This window comes from Mauremys reevesii, linkage group 10, assembly GCF_016161935.1.
Source record: "Mauremys reevesii isolate NIE-2019 linkage group 10, ASM1616193v1, whole genome shotgun sequence".
Lineage (NCBI taxonomy): Eukaryota > Metazoa > Chordata > Testudines > Geoemydidae > Mauremys > Mauremys reevesii.
The window spans coordinates 80,964,837-80,984,073 of record NC_052632.1 but is presented as its reverse complement, the minus strand read 5'-3'; the positions used below and the strand labels follow the sequence as shown (position 1 = coordinate 80,984,073).

The window sequence follows — 19,237 nt, the reverse complement described above, 5'->3', positions numbered from 1 at the left end:
TCTTTTCCCCATATCTCCTTTACTTATCAACTGATTTTGATAAAATTTGAAATGGAGTCAGTTTTTTCTTTGTTAGAGGCCCCTCATATGGCAAGGCCCTTAACTGTAGCTTAGTTATTTTATACCTTAATCCCGCCCTGGCCTCAGGAGATCTGAGTTCTAGGCTTGGCCCTGTCCCAGCCTTTTTGTTTGACATGGACAAGCCATTAATTATTATTTATTTGTAGTACTGTAATGCTTGAGGGCTCCAAGCAGGGATTAGGACCCTGTTGTGCTAGGTGCTGTACAAATATGCACTCAGCTTCTGCCTCAGTTTCCCCAACTGTAAAATGGGGCTGTATAACATGTTGCACCCCAGGGTTGAAAGCTCTTTCTAGGTGCAAAACCCTTTGCATGTGCTTCGGCAAGCTGCCAGCAGCACGGTTGCTGCTTCAAGCTGGTTATGTTGATAAGTGGTTAGTGAGTGGGAGAAGCTGAGGCTGAGGGGAGAAGGCTGAGGTTTCTTTTCTGCTCCATGGCACACAGAGGACTGACAGTATTTTAAGACCTTCCCTCTCCTCCCCCCAAAATTGTTTTGCTGCCCACTGCCAGGCCGTCCCAGTGTAGCTGGAAGGGATTGGGCTAAGGGGATCAGGTACATGGTGGAGGATTTAACATTTATGCCTTTTACAGATGGGTACTGATGGGAGGAAATGATGAGGCGAGGTGACACAGCTGTCCTGACGTGAGGCCTGGAAGAATCAGCCACCAGTGTGAGGTCAAATGGCTTTTCCCCTTGACCCCACCATGGCAGCATGGGCTGCAGAGCCATGTGGGGCCCCCCCAGGCCATGGCTTGTAAGCAGGTACGCGGACACAGGCTTGCCAGCAGGCCAGGATTTGACAACCTGGCCCATTTCTCTACTCTCTTGCTGGCTGCTGGTCAAGAGATGTAATTTACTGGGGGGGGGGGTTGCTGCATGCACATGCGGCAGCACTTGCAGCGCTCCAGTAACTGGTGCCAGGCACGTCAGGGTTGGGAGCCTGCCACAACCAGCATCCTGTGCCCGGTCTGCATGGGCAGCGTGCCGCAGGCTGGGCCCTCACCTGCTGGCAACTAGGACACACCTGTCAGCTGAGGGCAAGACTTGCCACCAGGGAGGGGTAGGGTAGGGTAAGGTAAGGAGGGGAATGGGGCTGGGGGTGGGGTGTTGAGAGGGGAAGAGGAGGGTGGGGGGGGTTAATTGGTGCCCCCGCCCCGCAGCACCTGGCCGTGCAGCGCCCGCAGCCCCAGAAGCAGGCAGCTGCTGCTGGTGTCATGCACATGGTGCCCGGGCAGCGCAGGAGAACGGGCGGCAGCTGTTTGCAAGGTTGCACCGGGGCCGAGTGCAGGTGATGGGCAGGACCGCGGGGCTCCGGCGGGGGCCCTGATCCCCGGGCCGGGAGGTGGGACCCGGGGGGTGCCGTGCCGGGGATGGAGGCGGCCGGTGCGGCTCGCTGGCTCCGGGCCCAGGGGCGGGTCCTGGCGCACAGTGACAGGGCTACGCTCCGAGCCGCCGGCCGGGCCCTCCCGGTCCCCGCAGTCTGCCCGGTCCCCCGGGCCCCGGAGAAGGGAGCTCCCCGCCCCGAGCAGGTACCGAACCCGGGGCGCGGCGGGCTCTGGGGCCGGGGCTGCAGCGATCACCCGCGAGCCGGGCTGGGTTTGCACGGGGGTGTCCGTTGCACACGCGTGTGAAAGGGGGTGCACTTGGGCATGGGGGTGACACTAGCAGACAGCTGATGCATTTGCACATGGGTGGAGGAGGTGGTCGGCATGTGGGGGCCCGGGGATTTTCACATCGGTGGGGGGGAGATTGGCACCTGGGTTGGGGGGGGGGTTCACACGGGATGGGGGATGGTTTGCGCGTGGGCTGGGGGCTGCCATGTGTCTAATGAATTCTCCCACCCTGTATTCTGGGAACTCATTTCCAGCTAGCCCGGGGCCCCTTCTGGGAACAGGTGTATTAGGAGTGGCTGCAGCGCTCAGACCTTAAACTAGGTGTAGTCAATGAGGGTTTGTCAAAGTCCAAATTTCTTGGTCAAGGTCCAGGCCCCAGAGAAAATCATTTACACCCCCCTCCCCCAGTAATGATAGTAAGTAAATAAAAAGATTTCAGGGTCGGTTCAAAAGTGCCTGGTGGTCCGGCTTTGGCCCGTGGTCCGCCTATGACTCCCCCTGCCTTCAACCAGGCTAGACTGATCCTTCCAGGTGCTCCAGTTTTCTGAGTCCTGAGGCATCTGTGTCCAGCAGTTTGGATGTTCACAATCCCCAGAAAGCCCAAATTAGTGATAAAACAGTGAGTTCATCTGGATTAAACGTGAGATGAGCTCAATGGGAACTGTTAGCTGGGCAGTGAGGCTGGGCTTGTGGTGCCACCGTGTTGTCGATTTACAAGGGGAATGGAGCAGGACAAGAGGCAAAGGGCTGTTCTCCATAGGTGAGTTGCACCTGTCCCAGGAAGTCACGGTCCTGGGCTTGTTTGCCACAGGTGAAGTCTGTGCAAACAGACGCAGGAGAGCTGGGACTTGGAGCTGTTATGGTGCTGCTCTGTGCTCGGGACCTTGTTCTAAATGTTTCTGAGGCTGCTGGGTAGATTTTTTTTTTTTAATTGTATGGGATGGTTCTAAAATAATGTCATTTCCCTTACAGCTCCCATGTGTAGCTTCACAACCCTGGGACTATGAAGGTCAAAGTGATTTCAGTCTTGGAAGATAACTACATGTACTTGGTCATTGAAGAAAACACCAAGGAAGCAGTTGTAGTGGACGCGGCCGTTCCCAAGAGGGTAACTCGGAATTTTGCTACTTAAAGCCTTGAAGTAAAGGACAGCTGGGCCTGGCCTGAGCCTTCTGTTCAGAGCAGGCTGGCTTCTTTGTAGACACTAAAGGAAGGAATCTAGAGCTCTGAGAATGGTTAGTGTTGTGTGTGTTTGGCTTCCACTAGGAGCATGTAGTGACACACAAAATAGGAGCTATGGGAGCTAATTATTCCAGGTTGGATGCCTGCAGCAGGGCTGAGCTCAGTGGAAAGTTACGATCAGGAAAAAACAAGAAGCAACTGTATTTATTAAACGTGTGTATTGCGATAGTGCCTAAAGTTCTCAGTCCCATTGGGTCCTGTTGTGCTAGGTGCTGTACGAACGAGGCCCAATCTTGTAAATGCTTCTTTGTTTGTTTGCAGGATTAAAAGTTACTCAGTGTGGGTCTGCAGGATGGACCCTGGGACTGCAACTGTGTGCTGTAAAATGACACTTGACTATGGCTTAGGCCCAAAATCTATATTGTTTTAGGGAAAACGCTCAAAAAAGATGTTACACAACCTAAAACAAACAGAAGTGCCTTAAATATTTTTTTTTTAAATTGAAGTGAAAATGTTTTTGTTTCGATTTTCTTGATTCACACTTTGCCTAGCAGTGCTGGACACCCAAACACAAGAACAGTCTTGTGCTCGTGGAGAGGATAGAAAATGAAACTAACTAGAAACAAATGTGAAACTGGCCTGTTTCATTATCCAAAATGGAGTGTTGCCAACTCTTGTGATTTTTATTGTGGGCCTGGCAAGATTAGGGTTTTGGAGTTATGCTGCTGGGGTCGTATCATTATGTGAGAATTTCAGCTTAATTGTTTTTTAAATGAAAACTTCTAGTCCTCTTCATGGTTTGGGGGAGAGCTTGAAAATCTGACCCTAGATTCTCACAAACCAGGAGGCAAAGAGAAAAATCCCAAAGTAGTTTTAAAATTATTAATTGTTTTTAATACATTATTTTATTAAAATTATTTAATTGGCTTACAGATCATCTGTTTTAAAAACAATCTCATGATTTTTGAGGCCTGATTTGTGAGCTTTGGAGGAACAAAAGCAAACAAGCAGCATTAATGACGAGATGGAAATGCTGGGGATCCGTTCTTATCGACACGGTAATAAAAACCTGGGGCGCCAAGTGACAGAGCCTGGGTCAATTGCCGTGGGCAGTGGGACAAAAAACTGCAGAGTAGATGTTTGGGCTCAGGGACCCTCCCTCTTCATAGGGTCTCTGAGCCTGGGCTCCAGCCCAAGTCTAGACATCTACATTGCAATTTTTAGCCCTGCAGCCAGAGCCCTGCTAGCCCGAGTCAGCTGAGTCAGGGTGGCTGTGCCACAGGTCTTTTATAGCCGTGCAGATGCACCTTCTGATAAGAGAAGCCTCCATTCCGCATTGAGCGCCAGGTAGGCTGATCCTTGCCCCAATGCAGAACCTCAGTAGTACAGAGCTCCACCCAGGCCGAGTTCATCGGAAGGCCTGGGTCTCTGATACATCTCCACATTGTGTGCTGCGTTCTTTACACTAAAGGGATGAATACTGCAAGTACCAAGGGAAATCACTTCCTTGATGATCTTGACAGCGTCAGCCGGGATTCTGTAGGATTGAAGAATATTCCACAGTCTTGCGCAGGCTTTTGAAAATCAATGCAATTGATGAAGAGGGGAGATTGCCATTCTACACATTCCTCTGTGATGGTCCTTGGTGTGAATATCTGATCTACACAGGATCTCTTGGGCCTGAATCCAGCCTGGCCTTCCCTAATCTTTGCATCCACTGCCTCGTTCAGCCTGTGTAGTATCACTGGAGAAGGCTTTCCTTACAACTCCTCTCCAGGCGTTACAATCAGTAAGTTCACCCTTTTGGGGTATTCTGACAGTGATTCCAGGTTTCCACTGGTCAGGAGGGGTCTTTTTTTCCCAAACTTGGTTGAACAGCTGTGTCAGTTTCGTTAGGACGGTGGTATCAACTCCGTTGAGCATTTCTGCTGGAATTTGATCATCTCTTGCTGCTTTGTGTCTTTTCAGCTTTGTGATTGCAGCCTCCGCTTCTGATATTTCTCTAGTGACTGATGTTAAAGTCAAGTTGATCAGGTCCGTGTATTTCATCAACATCGGACGCTGAAGTGGAGCGGGGTCTATTGAGGATTTCAAAGAAATCCTCAGCCTCAGCCTATCTGCTTTTCAGTTCTACCTCAGTTGTAAGCGTTCTTTGGTCTTTGCTTCTTATAGAATCATAGAATTCAAGATCAGAAGGGACCATTATGATCATCTAGTCTGACCTCCTGCAAGATGCAGGCCACATCCAAACCCACCCACTCCATAGCAACCCACCCCCATGCCCAGGGGAGGAGAAAAAAAAAGGCCCACTGCCAATCTACCCTCTAGGGGGGGACCCTTCCACCCCGACAAATATATGGGTGGTCAGAACCCGAGCAAGCATGCGGCAACTCTCCAGCCATACCCTGAAAAAAAAAAAGAATAATATATCATTGACCCATTGTGTAATTTTTACCAGTGTGGCACTTAATTGACCTATTGACTAAGCCTGGTCGCCTTCACTGCTTCCTCGCCCCCCTCCTTTCCTGCATTGCTCTTCTCTTGCTCCTCTGATGGTTAGAAAATTTGCCCTAATTTAATTTCAAATTTCCTGACTTTGAATTTATATCTCGTTGTGTCGTCGTGTCACTGAGCTGAAATAATTCTAATTCTTCTCCCTCCTTATCCTCTATATATATTTAAGAGTAAAATCATATCTCCTCTTATCCTTCTTATCCTTCTTTTGGGAAAAAAAAAAACCTCAGCTCTCCTCAACTCCTTTCTCCTCACAGGCTTTTCATTTCCTCGATCATTTCCTTCTCTTTGTGTACTCCAGTGTGTTTGAATTCATCCTCCTTCTTAAACAGAAAAAAAACACACACATACACAAATGAGGTCTCACCAACGCCTTATATAACGGGACTAGCACCTCCTTATCCCTACTAGAAATACCTCGCCTAATGCATCCCAAGACCGCATTAGCTTTTTTAACGGCCACATCACATTGCCTACTCATAGTCATCTTATTGGCCCATGTCCTGTTCTGAAATTTCCACGCAGGGTTTTAGTCACTTGATAAGTGGCTCTGTGGTTTCCTATCAAAGCAGCAGCTTCTGCTGCTAGGTCTTCAACATATCTCCGTTTCTCTCTCATTCAGCTGCTTGTCACTGCTTTGTCTGCTTTCTGATCCTCCTCCTTTACCTTTCCCAATAGTTTGTTTGCCTTAGAATTCAGGAGTTTTCCTTTCCTTGCTGAGACCCACGTCTCTTGGCTTATCCAGTTCTTGCTCTGTCTGTGTTGATATCCAGCTGTGACTGGTACAGCTTGAATCACATTGTCTCTGAGTGCTGCCCGTTTTTCTTCAGGCCCATTCTGTGTATCACCTTTCCTTGCCTCCGTCAGTGCCTGCAATCTGTTCCTTAGTTCACACTGGAATTTCTCATGGGACTCCTTGTTTTCAGTTTTGTACTGTTGCTTTTCTTTACCACTTTCTGTTTAAAATTGATCTTCCTCTGTTTTAATTTCGGTTTAGCAATGCAAAGATTGTGGTTGCTGTGAACATCTGCTGCTCAATGTGCCCTTAGGTCTTGGACAGATTACCTCCATCTTCAGCTAATGCAGTTGTGGACGATCTGATTTTTCATTTTGCCATCTGACAAATTCCATGTGTTTTCTTCTGTGTCTTTGTGAGGGACCAGGCTACTTGCAAGACCTAGGTTGGTGACCAAACACAGTTCGATGAGTCTGTTGCCGTTTTGGTTAATGGTTCCCAGCCCACGCTTCCCTGTTGCTCTTTCCATACCTTGGTTATCACATCCTACTCTAGCATTGAAGTCGCCCGTGACAAGGAGTAAGTCACGTTTGGGTATTCTGTCAATCACACATCAGAGGCAATTGTAGAACTTCTCCTTATCGTCATCGCTGTGTTCCTCTCCTGGAGCAGGGCACTGATTGATATCTTTAGGCCTCTGGATTGGAGTTTGGCATCTACGTTGCACTGGTTAATAGACTGCAGTTGATGAATGATTTTTTTCCCCACAGAATCTGTTGTGTTGAGCGCTGCTCCCTGTGTGGTGGTGGTGCTGTGCCCTGAGCAAAGGAGAACTGTCTCCTCTTGCTCGATGCCCTTCTTATCCACACCTATCGCTCCTTTCTTACTGACGCCCAGGATTTTGAGTCTGTAGTTGTCCATCTCCCTCGTGATCCGTGCGATTGCATTCCACTTGCCAACTCTGAAGCGTTTTCTTGCTAATAGCATCAAGCTTCCAGAGACTGCCTTCCACCAGGAGGCTTCATGCAGCACGAGGGGTTGGTAGTGTTCCTTTCCACCGGAATGGCAGCCTGGTTCTGTTTCTATTACCAGTGAAGAGTTTGGATTGTTGTGGTGTTTGTTTGTTTTGTTTTTGCTAGGGGTTAGTCTTGCACTCAACTCTTCCTGCTTTAGCTGGCCTTGGGACTGGCAGCTAATCATGGTGCAGCAGGTTGAAGCTACTGGGTTTAGCAGCGTGGAAAAAGCATCTGTTTATAGCAACCCAGCTTGCATCTGACTGACTTCATCCACTGCCAACCTGGCCATCAAGTACAGTCACTGGCTGGGCAGGGTGGAGGATCTGTCTCCATTTCTGAAGCATGATGCCTCCAGGGAGCGTGGGGGAGTATGGCTGCTGCTATATCCCTAAAAGGGGTGCAGGGTGCATTCCTCTCCAGGGCTGGCCGGCTGTGCCGGCTGTGGTGGGAGACAGTGGGGCTATGCCTCACCTCCTCATCACCTTTGGGGTGGTCATGCTAATAGCATCGCTGCCTCTGGGCAGTCCGTTCTCTCCTGCAGTTGGGTTGCCCTTTGCACCCTTCTTGTGCCCTGCATCCTTTTTGATCACAGTTTGACTCTTAATCAGACCGAAATGATGCAAAGGCCAGACTTTCATATTTGCAGATGTGAAAAGGCAAGCACATAATTGGTGCCTGGAGGTGCTGTGATTGCACGAGCAGTCGTGGTGATTGCACGTGCAAATGTCATGCATGCAGTTTTGTGCACACACTTATGCAAATTGGGCTATAAAGCGCTATTGCACAAGTGGAAGCCAATATCACAATCTCCCGATTGGTAGGAATCCCTGTCAATATCAACGCTGGGAATATTTGGGAGGGGGGATTCGAATTAGGGGCGTATTTGCAGTTGGATTTCCAGTGGTGTAGTGTGAGTTACCCCGATCTGATCTGCCTGTGATCACAGAGTGGATTCCCCCGTGTTCTAGGGAACTCCTGAAGGCATCGTGCTTAAAGATCCTACCAGGAATGGGCTGAGTTTGTTACATTTGCTATAAGACATCTCGAAAGAGTTTATGGAAGCTCACAGTGATAGGAAGATACATGATGCACTAAGGGCTTCTTTTTATTCCCAGGAGAGGGGCAGTCAGGAGCTGGGCATAGTATTATTTGCTCACATTCAAGATGCCAAGCAGAGACCTATTGTTCTGGTTACCTCTTTCTTCTAACAAAAATATCCATCACTTACCTCTCTCACTGATGCTGGGTTCTGATTTATAAATTAAATAGCATTTGACAACATTTAATACTATGTTGCATGAAAACCCACCCCAAGAGGCTGCACCTTGTTTCTTGTACGTGCGGCTTTTTGTGTGTCAGATGTTTTTTATGCTGCCTTTCCGTCGCCAGGTATTATTCCGATCGCAGGGTGAGTTTGCAGGGCTGCCTCTTCAAATGTGATCTGTTCACAGATCATCTGAAGTCACTGGGAGACCCTGCATGATGCTAGTTTTTCAGAGTCAGGTTTCAGAGAGCAACAGGGCTTCCAAGATTGTCTTTAGGGGCTTTAATGATTAACTTTCTGACACAGGTTAGTAGCTGGAATCTTTTTAAAATCGATGCTCTTTGACGTGACTTCTTTTCCTCCCATTTTAGTTACTAGAAATTGTCAGAAAAGAAGGCGTTACACTTAAAGCAATTCTGACCACCCATCACCATTGGTAAGTGCTGTGGAGAATAAAGGAACAGTGCTGTATGTTAGAAATGGAAAAGGTGCAGAGAAGGGCAAGAAATATGATTATGGATATGGAACAGCTTCCATATGAGGAGAGATTTAAAAAGCCTGCAGCTGTTCAGCTTAGAAAAGAGATGACTGGGGCGGGGGGAGTTGGGGGGGATATGATAGAGGTCTATAAAATCACAAATGATGGGAGACGGTGACTAAGGAAGTGTTATTTACCCTGCGCGTAACACAAGAACCAGGGGGTCACCCGATGAAATTAACAGGCAGCAGGTTTAAAACACACACAGTGAAGTACTTCTTCACACAACACACAGTCAATCTGTGGAACTTGTTGCCGGGGTATTGTGAAGGATGGGTCTGTCAGTGGCTATTAGCCAAGATGGCTGGGGACGCAACCCCATGCTTCAGGTGCCCTAAACCCAGGGCCACCCTGGGTGGGGGGAGTGGGGCAATTTGCCCCAGGCCCCGCAGGGGCCCTGTGAGCCCTGGCTGAGAATCCCTTCCCTGGCTACTCACCCGGTGGTGGTCCGAGTTTTCGGCGGCGGGTCCTTCAGTGCTGTCGGAGACGTGGAGCGAGTGAAGGACTCGGAGCCCCACCCGGTGAGTACGAGCGCCGCAGTGGATGGCACCTTTTTTATGTCCTCTCCCCCGCTTTGCCCCAGGCCCCCTGAATCCTCTGGGCAGCCCTGCCTAAACCTCGTAACTGCCAAAAGCTAGGACTGGACGGTGGGATGGATCATTTGATGATTGCCCTGTTCTGTTCATTCCCTCTGAAGCCAATGTCGGGAGACAAGACACTGGACTAGATCGATGGACCTTTGATCTGAGCCAGTGTGGCCATTCTTATGTTCTTAGTATTCTCCTCAGAGTGCCTGAGGCTCGGGGGAAGAGCTGTGCAGAAATCCCTGCTCGTAAGACATGACAGCAACACACTGTGATCTGTGCGATATCAAGGGACCTGATCCTGCGCTCTCGGTGCTCCCCAGTTTTGGGTCCCGAATGCAGAACAGTTCTGTTGGGCCGCTGTGCTCACATATGGATAAGTTTTGTGTCCTGTTCCAGAATGTCAGGTGGCCCTTTTTCATGCTCTGAAATCTTGAGTCACGGGATCTTTCGTGTCGCAATACACACCAGGGCTGTCCCCGCGCCACTAGGGTTTCATTGATGCAGGAGCCCGAGACTCGTTTTGCACTCCCCTTTCCTCTGGGGTATCCGTAAATGCTGAGTGTATTGCGGAGACACTAATCTCGCTCCCTGTCTGTGAAGGGACCACGCCCGAGGAAACGAAGAACTGGCTAAGGTGTATCCAGAGCTGCAGGTGTACGGGGCGGATGAGCGGATTGGAGCCTTGACGCACAAAGTGACTCACAACGAGGAGTTAAAGGTACAAGACTGGAGGTTTATTATTAATGTTGTTGTTGCTCTTGTCTCGCTTAACGCCCCCCCTGGATCTCAAAGCTCTTTACGCGCGTGATTGAGTGACACGTCCTGAGCCCTGGCAGGGCAGTCGGTGTCGGGATCCCTGTTTTACTGAGGGCAATGGTGAAGGACAGAGCTAGGAAGTGATGTGCCCAAAGACCTGCAGTGAGTCAGTGTGAGAACGAGGACCAGATTGAGAGCGAGAGCGAGAGTCCTTTGCTTGCCCTGGGTCGAATGTGCATGAGATTGTAGGGGTGTAACCAAGGGAAGGATTCGGTCCATGCTCCCACTACACACACTCTTAATGTCTTTGGTTTTTCCTGCTGTGTAACCCGCTGCTGTGGCTGGGGGAACAGTGAGGAAGCTAAAAATTACAGCTGCTGCCTGTCAGTTGCTCCTGGAGACCAACTACTAATTCATTTACGTCTGTCTCTGCTCTGGTGTGCATGGGAATCTCTGGGATTGCTGCAAGGGGGACGGCGCTAGGATCCAGCATCAAAAACCTTCCCTGGTATATTGCTGCCAGCTTTCTCTGCAGCAGATTCTCATTTTGAACAAATAGCCAGTAGATGGTAGCATTTTCCCAAGGTAATAAATCCACATGTGATAGCCTCTGCTGGAAAGCTTTGCTCTGGGACTCTTTGAAATCCAAATGCGGATCTGAATTTTACAAATGACCCTTTTATTTGAAACGGATTGAACCAAACTCCTAGATCTGAACATTGCCAGTCAACCAGGAGCCAGAAATTTTGCAGCCTGTCTTTGTTCAAATAGATCCTGTGGACAAACTTCATAGCTGGCGTTATATACTCTGGGATGGACGTGAGCACAGGCCTATGAGCCAGAAACTACCAATTCCTAATCTAAATTTCCCCACGTGTAACACAGGGATAATATCTGTCTGTTGTGAATCTTAATTTGCTAATATTTGTCCTGTTGGTGAAATGCCAGGAAGAGGAAAAATGCCTTATAAATACTAAGCATAATTGTCACTTATTGTCCTGCATCATCTTTGGCATTAGCAGCTGAGGAACATGGAAAATATTCTTACATGTCTGTCTTTGGGAATTTATCTTTTGATTGCCCCATTTCCATCGTGAGTCATCTAGTTATTGAGGTGAGGGAGGGACAGGGGTGCCAGAACATGGGGGAGGCAGGGGTCATGGCTCCCCACTTTTTATCGGCGGTAAGGGTGAGTGACAGGGATTAATTGCACCCTCAGCAAGTTTGCAGATGACTCTAAGCTGGGGGGAGAGGTAGATATGCTGGAGGGGTAGCAATAGGGTCCAGAGGGACCTAGACAAACTGGAGGATTGGGCCAAAAGAAACCTTGTGAGGTTCAACAAGGACAAGTGCAGAGTCCTGCACTTAGGACGGAAGAATCCCATGCACTGCTACAGACTGGGGACCGACTGGCTAAGCAGCAGTTCTGCAGAAAAGGACCTGGGGATTACAGTGGACGAGAAGCTGGATATGAGTCAGCAGTGTGCCCTTGTTGCCAAGAAGGCAGGGCTGGCTCCAGGGTTTTTGCTGCCCCAAGTAGAAAAAAAAAAAAAGCCGTGGTCACGATCTGCAGCTCTACTGCTGCCGCTTCAGTCTTCGGTGGCAATTCGGTTGCTGGTCCTTCGCTCCGAGAGGGAGTGAGGGACATGCTGCTGAAGACCCGGACGTGCCGCCCCATACCATTGGCCGCCCCAAACAGCTGCTTGCTGGGCTGGTGCATGGAGCCAGCCCTGCATGAAGGCCAACAGCAAATTGGGCTGTATTAGTAGGAGTGTTGCCAGCAGACTGAGGGAAGTGATTATTCTCCTCTATTAGGCGCTGGTGAGGCCACATCTGGAGTATTGTGTCCAATTTTGGTCCCCCCACTACAGAAGGGATGTGGACAAATTGGAGAGAGTCCTGTGGAGGGCAATGAAAACGATTAGGGGGCTGGGGCACATGACTTACGAGGAGAGGCTGAGGGAACTGGGATTGTTTAGTTTGCAGAAGAGAAGAGTGAGGAGGGATTTGATAGCTGCTTTCAACTACCTGAAGGGGGGTTCCAAAGAGGATGGAGCTCGGCTGTTCTCAGTGGTGGCAGATGACAGAACAAGAAGCAATGGTCTTAAGTTGCAGTGGGGGAGGTTTAGGTTGGATATTAGGAAAAACTTTTTCACTAGGAGGGTGGTGAAGCACTGGAATGGGTTCCCTAGGGAGGTGGTGGAACTCCTTCCTTAGAAGTTTTTAAGGTCAGGCTTGACAAAGCCCTGGCTGGGATGATTTAGTTGGGGTTGGTCCTGCTTTGAGCAGGGGGTTGGACTAGATGATCTCCTGAGGTCTCTTCCAACCCTAAACGTCTATGATTCTGAAAAACATCAGCTAGCAGATCCCGGCCGGGGTGGAAGTAACCTGATTTGCTGTAGCATCATGTCGTGAAGAAGGGAAGTCCATATTGCTTTGTTTGGAAGCTCTCTGGGGCAGGGACCATCTCTTTGCTCTGTGTTTATGCGGCACCCAGTGAGGTTCCAGTCCTTGAGTAGGGTCCTTAGGTGCAGTGATAATACCAACAATGCAAATCCCCTGTGTCTTACCAACCTGGATTGCCCCTTTTTCTCTGCAGTTCGGAGATATTAACGTGAGGTGCCTGTTCACGCCGTGCCATACATCAGGCCATATGTGTTATTTCATGTGGGAAGAGAACTCCCCAGATGCTCCAGCCCTCTTTTCAGGTATTCAGCACCTTCTTGAGAAGCCAGCAGGAGCTGAAAAGTCTGTTTCTGATTGGGATCTCTTTGAATGAGCTACGTGGGGGGACTATCATTAGACTGATTCTGGGTAGAATAGTATTTAGATTCCTCTGTGATCCGCATGGGACTATCATTTTAAGAGTAAGCCTGAGCAGGGGCGGCTCTAGGAATTTGGCCGCCCCAAGCACCCCGGTCCCGCGGCTCCGGGGGACCTCTTGCAGACGTGCCTGCGGAGGGTCCGCTGGTCCCGCGGCTCCGGTGGAGCAGAGGTCCACCGGAGCCATGGGACGAGCGGACCCTCCGCAGGCATGACTGCGGAAGGTCCGCCGGAGCCGCCCTGCCGGCAAAATGCTGCCCCAAGCGCGCGCTTGGCGCGCTGGGGTCTGGAGCCGGCCCTGAGCCTGAGCAAGATGGGATTTGTTTTCCTTTAAAGTGATGTCTGTCTAGGCCCTTATCTGGCCCCCAACCCTGCAGGGTCGGTGGCAGGGCAGAGCTGTTATCCGCATTGTGCGGATGGGGAACTATAGCCCAGAGGTCCAGTTCCACTGGGGTATTTATATGCCTAAGTGACTTGCCCAAGAGCAGAGAGGAAGCCTGTGGCAGAGGTAGGAATAGGTGCCCTGCCCACTAGACCAGCAAAAAGTGCCTGACTGCCAGCCCTGGGGAGTAAAGTCCTGTTCGCCCTTGGCACAGATACAACAGCAGGGTGGGCTTCCCCCAGGCATCAGCCCCTGGCCACATGCCACCCGCCTGCCCTGCAGGCAGAACCTCCCTGCCCTCCCCCAAATAAGGTGACGTGTTTCCCCGTGCAGGTGACACCTTGTTCATTGGTGGCTGTGGGAAGTTCTTTGAAGGGACGGCTGAGCAGATGTACAAGAACCTGACTGAAATCCTGGGTGCTTTGCCGAAGGACACTGTGAGTGTTGTGCCTATTTCAGGGGGTGCATGGGCCCTCTCCCCTATTTCCCTTCATCTCCGTTTCTGTGTCTCAGAGCAGGCAGGCCAGAGCTTTATGCCTGCAGCGCGTGGGCGCCAACAGGCCTCTCAATCTGCCTGAGCAACGTGCGCTGCCCAGATTTTCTCTGGCTGGCCACCAACCTTTTGCAATTTGACACGTTGGCCAAATGCCACTCTGTGACCGGAATGGCCGCAGTGCGGATTTGATGTTGTGAGATCGTAGCTGGGTGGCTTCTCTGCTTTGGGCACCTCTGGCCAATTTCTGGGGCTTGTAGGCCTAAAGGACAAGCTCTCCGGGCCAAGGTGACCTGGCCTTTTCTCTGTCAGCCAGTTGGGCCAGGGCTACTTACCACTCCACGGGCTCCCCTGCAACTGTGAGCTGTTCTGTGACTGTGGAGACCTGACCCAAGGTGGTAGGTCTCCCCAAAGAGACAGGGATGAGCCCTGAGGGAGATGTGTCCTCTGCTCAGGCTGCTACTTCTGGCCACTCCCCTCAGCAGGAGCTGCTCCATGAGTGTGGGGACTGGGCCCAGAACTCTCCAGCAGCGTCTACTTCCCACCGTCCCCTCAGCATGAGTGAGAGATTCCAAGGTCAGAGGGACCATGGTGATAATCTAGTCTGACCTCCGACGTAACACAAGCCAGAGAGCTCCCCCCAAATCATTCCTAGACACTGTGACTATGGGGACCAGGCCCAGAGCTCTCCCCAGGCAGCTGCTTCTCCCTGAATTAATTGCAGTGGGCAAACGACATGCATTAAATGCATCCTCCCCCGGTAGGACCCCCAGCCCACTAGAGAGAAGAGCCCTCCAGAATCTCCGCCCAAGGTCAAGCAGCTGCTTGGCCAAGCAGCGGAGCTCTGTGCTGCACCCTGAAGACCAGCGGCCTGTGGCGCTGGCTGAGGGGGTTCCACATCCAGACTCCTCTACAGGAGGGAACGCTAGTCCCCAGAGCCCACCTGGGGTCTCTGCCGCTGGGATGCTGCTCAAGAGGCGCTCTCCTGGGTGGGGAGGTACCACGCCCAGGGGGATGTGTAGGCCATAAAGGTGCATTGTCTCGTTTGCGTTGCAGAAGGTGTTCTGTGGGCACGAGTACACCGTGAGGAATCTCAAGTTTGCTTTGAAAGTGGAACCGGAGAACGAGAGCGTGAAAAAGAAACTCGCTTGGGCAAAAGTAGGTGTTTCCCCTGCCGAAGCGGAGCGTCCCCGTGGGAAGGGGAGGCTGGAACAAACGTTGAGTTCTGCGAACGCTGGATTTGTTGCCCCTCTAATCGGTCTGTGTGTTTAAGGTGCCTGTCCCCATAATGTCTAGGAGCCTCTAAGCATCTGCCTCTGATATTCTCCGTGAGCTCAGTGCTGGGGATGGTCTCCATACGCTGAATGAGTCTGTGGTTTCTCCCCAGCTCCGAGACGACGAGGACCTCCCCACGGTGCCCTCCACCCTGCAGGAGGAGTTCCACTACAATCCCTTTCTGCGGGTCTCGTGAGTAGAGTTCTGTGCCTCCCGCAGTCCCCGGGCACTAGGGGCCTCGCTGGCAGGCCTAGTTGAGTGTGAGGGGACAGCAGGCTCCGCGTCAGCCATGAGCATGGAGATGCCCCGTAGCATTGCCCTGTCCCGACTGGGCCGAGCGCACAAAGCAAGGGAGCACCCTTTCCCCAGGCCTAGGAATACTGCTGCTTTTCCTGCCCTCCAGAAACAGACCTTTCACTTGGTGACTCACAGGGGAAGGGAAATTTTGCCCTCCCACCAGTACGAGAAGCATCGGGTGGGTGATGGAGTGTGTGTGTGGGGGTCTCATCTCCCCCTAGCTCCCCATCCAGGATAACTCATTCCTAGCCAGCCCTCTACAGAGATATAACGGAAGAAAATACCCCCCCCCCCATTGGCTCCCTGCTCCCTATCAGTGAGGGTGGTGGGAGGAGACAGACTACAACCAGCTTCTGTTGTTACTCTGCTGTAAAGCCAAAGGGAGTCTCTAAAAACAAGACTCCAGGTGGCCACCGGAGTCCCAGAAAACCAAACTTGGCCTCGAGTGTCGCTTCCCTTTGCTGCTGTGCACGGGGCACACAACAGGTGTCGCTTTAACTTGCAGGGAAGAATCCGTGCAGCAATTCACTGGCAAGGCGGCTCCGGTGGACGTGCTGCGAGCTCTCCGCACAGAGAAGGATAACTTCAAGAAGCCCAAAGAGAGGCTGACCCCTCAGGCCATGCTGGCGTTCGAGTGGGGACTCTTCGGCCCCTTCCTGGGGAAGAAGTGAAGTGCAGCCGGGTTTGTCGGATCGTTTATTTTGTGCCAATATATAAACGCAACCAAGGCCACAGTGAGGGCAAAGCCTTTTACCAAACTGCAGTATCCTGATCGTCGTCGTGGGGGAGGCCTGTTAGGCCAGGCTGTCTCCCAGCTGGGCAAGGATTGTTCTCCGCAGCACGTTGTGTAGGGCTCTGTCCTGTCTGGCTTTAAATGACTTCGCCACTGAAGCTTCCCTTACTGCCTGGGCCTCGCTGCTGGGAAGTGGGGCTTGTTATTCAGCCTAGCTTTTTTCTTTACTCCTTTTGACCCCCTCACTTCTAGCTGTACGTGTTAACCACCCTAAGCAATTCCTCCTCTGAGAAGAGTCTGATTCTCTGAGCCCTGCCTCTTGAAAGGGGCGATGTAAGAACCAGGTTCGCATTTGTACCTGGAAGTAAACTGTGGGCTTCTGGAAAACAGGGAAAGCTGAATAGGGAAACGTAAGGGTTCTACATGGAACACTTCTGCCCAGAGCTAGTCCTGTTTTTAAAAGGCTGTTTTGTTGCTCCTCAAAACAAGATATTTTGGGGACATCTAAAATTTTTAATTCTTCTAGTAATTACTGGGGGAGGGGCTGCTCTCTGAATGGAACGAAACTATTCCGTGTACCAATGTAGCATTAGAAAAAACACTATTTTGCACTGAGCCTTGGCTGTCCTTGTCACCAGTGACTCTCCCAAACTATAACTAAGAAACTTGAAAGTGCTGATTTCTGTGCCCACCTCCCCTTAACAACTGAAGACCATTCTCTCCAGAAAATGAAAACGGCCAGTGAATGGGCCCCTTGTAGTGTCATCTGGCAGCTGCATGTATATTAAGTAGAGTATATAAAGCAGTGTATCTTTTAGAGACGCCGACACTGGCCCCCTGCCACCTTGACAAGGTTTCATGTAATAGAATTATAGTGTGGAAGGTAAAAACGTATCACACAGTCATGGCAAGCTGAACCTAGCAGCAGGGTAATTGGAATGAGTGGGTTGGAGGGGAATTGTCTTTTTGCTTAATATTTAGGAATATCTGTCAAAAGCAGCGTTTTTAAAAAAAACAACAAACCACCTGGTTTTTAACAATCCTAAATCAAAATGTTATAGGATTTGCAAAACAATTAGTAAGGCCATAGCATGGGCTTCTGAACACATTAACCCCCCCAAAATGCTTTAAATTGGAGCCCAGGTTCTGTGGTCCTTCAAAGCAAGACTTCACGGGGAGTTGCTTGTGCATAAGGCCTGATGGATCACCTCCCCATGTCTCCTAGTCTGAAAATATGCTTATACACGCTCCCTGTACCAGCAGAGGCAGATTAAGGAACCACAGTTAAAAGCCTGTGCAGACTTGTGCACATTTTAATTCTGTGCAATTGACTAGGGGATTATTCACATCCATGAAATTAAGCACATCCATGTCTGCAGCATCCGGGCCTTGGGTCAGTAAGCAGCATCTGTCTTGCTGCTTTTCTCCCACTATAGAACATCAAAGAGTCGTCCCCTCCCACATGCCTGTTTAACATAGTGGAAAGGGGAAGAAATTTGGAAGAACTTGTATTTGCATCACCACTTTTTTTTTTAAGTAGTAAAAATTATCAGCTTTTTAAAAAAAATTCAGCCTTCCGATTCTAGTTTTTTTTTTAAATTGAAGTATTATTTTTAACAATCTGAAGACTGTGTATAGTACTTAAGTTTGCAAGGCACCAGCGTGCTTTATTACAATATTTGAATTGTTTCCTTTGAAAGAAAATCTAGAGTAGCTCTGTAAACAGCTGTGAAAATCCACATACCCTGATTAGATGGAGCAGTTCTAGGGAGCAAGTTGCTCTGTTTCATGATTCCACAGCTTTAACTAGCAGGCCTGATTCTCCACTATGAGTTACTGTTCACACCAAAGTGCAACAGTAGGTGTACGCATCACTCCATTAAAATTGCAGTGATTTTTACACCTACTTCACACAGGTGAATGAGAACACAAAGGAAGGCAGATTGGGCCCACTAAAACATCTACTGTAAAACTTTTCATGTGGCTTTGATTAAACTTGATAGTTCTTAGCACTGGATTATAGTTGACCTGATTTTTCTTTTATGTACTGTGAGCTAGGAGTGTGGGGTTTTTTAAAAATATACCAATATAATTGTCTCCATACTGTTTGCACAGTACAGCTCATGTGTAGATCTGCCCAACATCTCACACTTTGATGCTAACAACCACTGAATGTACAACTTTAAGATTGTTTTACTGCTGTGTAGAATTAGCTCTTGTAAATGGGTAGCAAAACAAAATGCAGATTACTAATGGGTTAATTTTACATCGCACTAGCTAATTAACATTTTATGTGTATATGCCTAATGAGGATTGCACATTTCAAATAGAAATAGAACTTGGGTGTTTTGCACTTTGGCAGAGTTTGAGTTATAGCACTTGTGTACTAAATTTGGAATTGCATCATTTAACACTAGAATTCATGTGTCTTGCTGTAATTAAAACCTACCGTTTTAATGGAATACTATATGTAAAACTAGGCCTGAGAAGGTATTCACTGAAACTAGTCCCCTACTTACAAAACAGGAGAGAAGAGCAACGTGGGAGTCTTGTGAGATGAGCACAGTGTACTTGCTAGTAGATTGTAATGACAACTTTAAATAAAGCTTTGACTTTTTTTTTTTAAACTTTGACAGTTGTGCATGTTACTGATAGTTTATTTTTGGTAAACACTGGATTACTTTAAAAAATGAGGCAGAAAGAGAAAAGACTTTTCTTTACAGGTATAAAAGGTAATCATTGTCTTTTACAACTTTGCTTTTCACAAGATGGAGGTAGATCTGTTGCTAGTTTGATCTGATTAGAACCAAAACTAACAAATAGAAACATGTCAGCATGAATACTTCAGTGATTTGAAATGGGGAGGAGTTTGAGATTTTTAAATATTATACATTGTCCCACCAAAAGGCCAGTCAACTTCTGCTTTGCTAGAAGATAAGTGAAATG

At 49.3% G+C, this 19,237-nt stretch overlaps 1 protein-coding gene across 4 annotated transcripts; it reads left to right on the top strand.

Moving 5' to 3' along the window:
* The first annotated feature begins 1,334 nt into the window (after window positions 1–1,334).
* On the top strand, window positions 1,335–18,922 carry LOC120373938 (hydroxyacylglutathione hydrolase-like protein). 4 transcript variants are annotated; one of them, XM_039493026.1, is made up of 9 exons: window positions 1,335–1,370; window positions 2,668–2,803; window positions 8,779–8,843; window positions 10,133–10,250; window positions 12,888–12,996; window positions 13,827–13,930; window positions 15,043–15,144; window positions 15,374–15,453; window positions 16,064–18,922. In XM_039493026.1, the coding sequence occupies exons 2-9, from the start codon at window positions 2,699–2,701 to the stop codon at window positions 16,227–16,229; spliced, it is 849 nt and encodes a 282-aa protein (XP_039348960.1). In that variant the 5' UTR covers window positions 1,335–1,370; window positions 2,668–2,698; the 3' UTR covers window positions 16,230–18,922. The 4 variants fall into 4 exon arrangements, with proteins under 4 accessions (XP_039348960.1, XP_039348958.1, XP_039348961.1 ...); XM_039493024.1 differs by lacking the exon at window positions 1,335–1,370 and adding an exon at window positions 1,499–1,611; XM_039493025.1 differs by lacking the exon at window positions 1,335–1,370 and adding an exon at window positions 2,330–2,455.
* The last annotated feature ends 315 nt before the right edge of the window (window positions 18,923–19,237 follow it).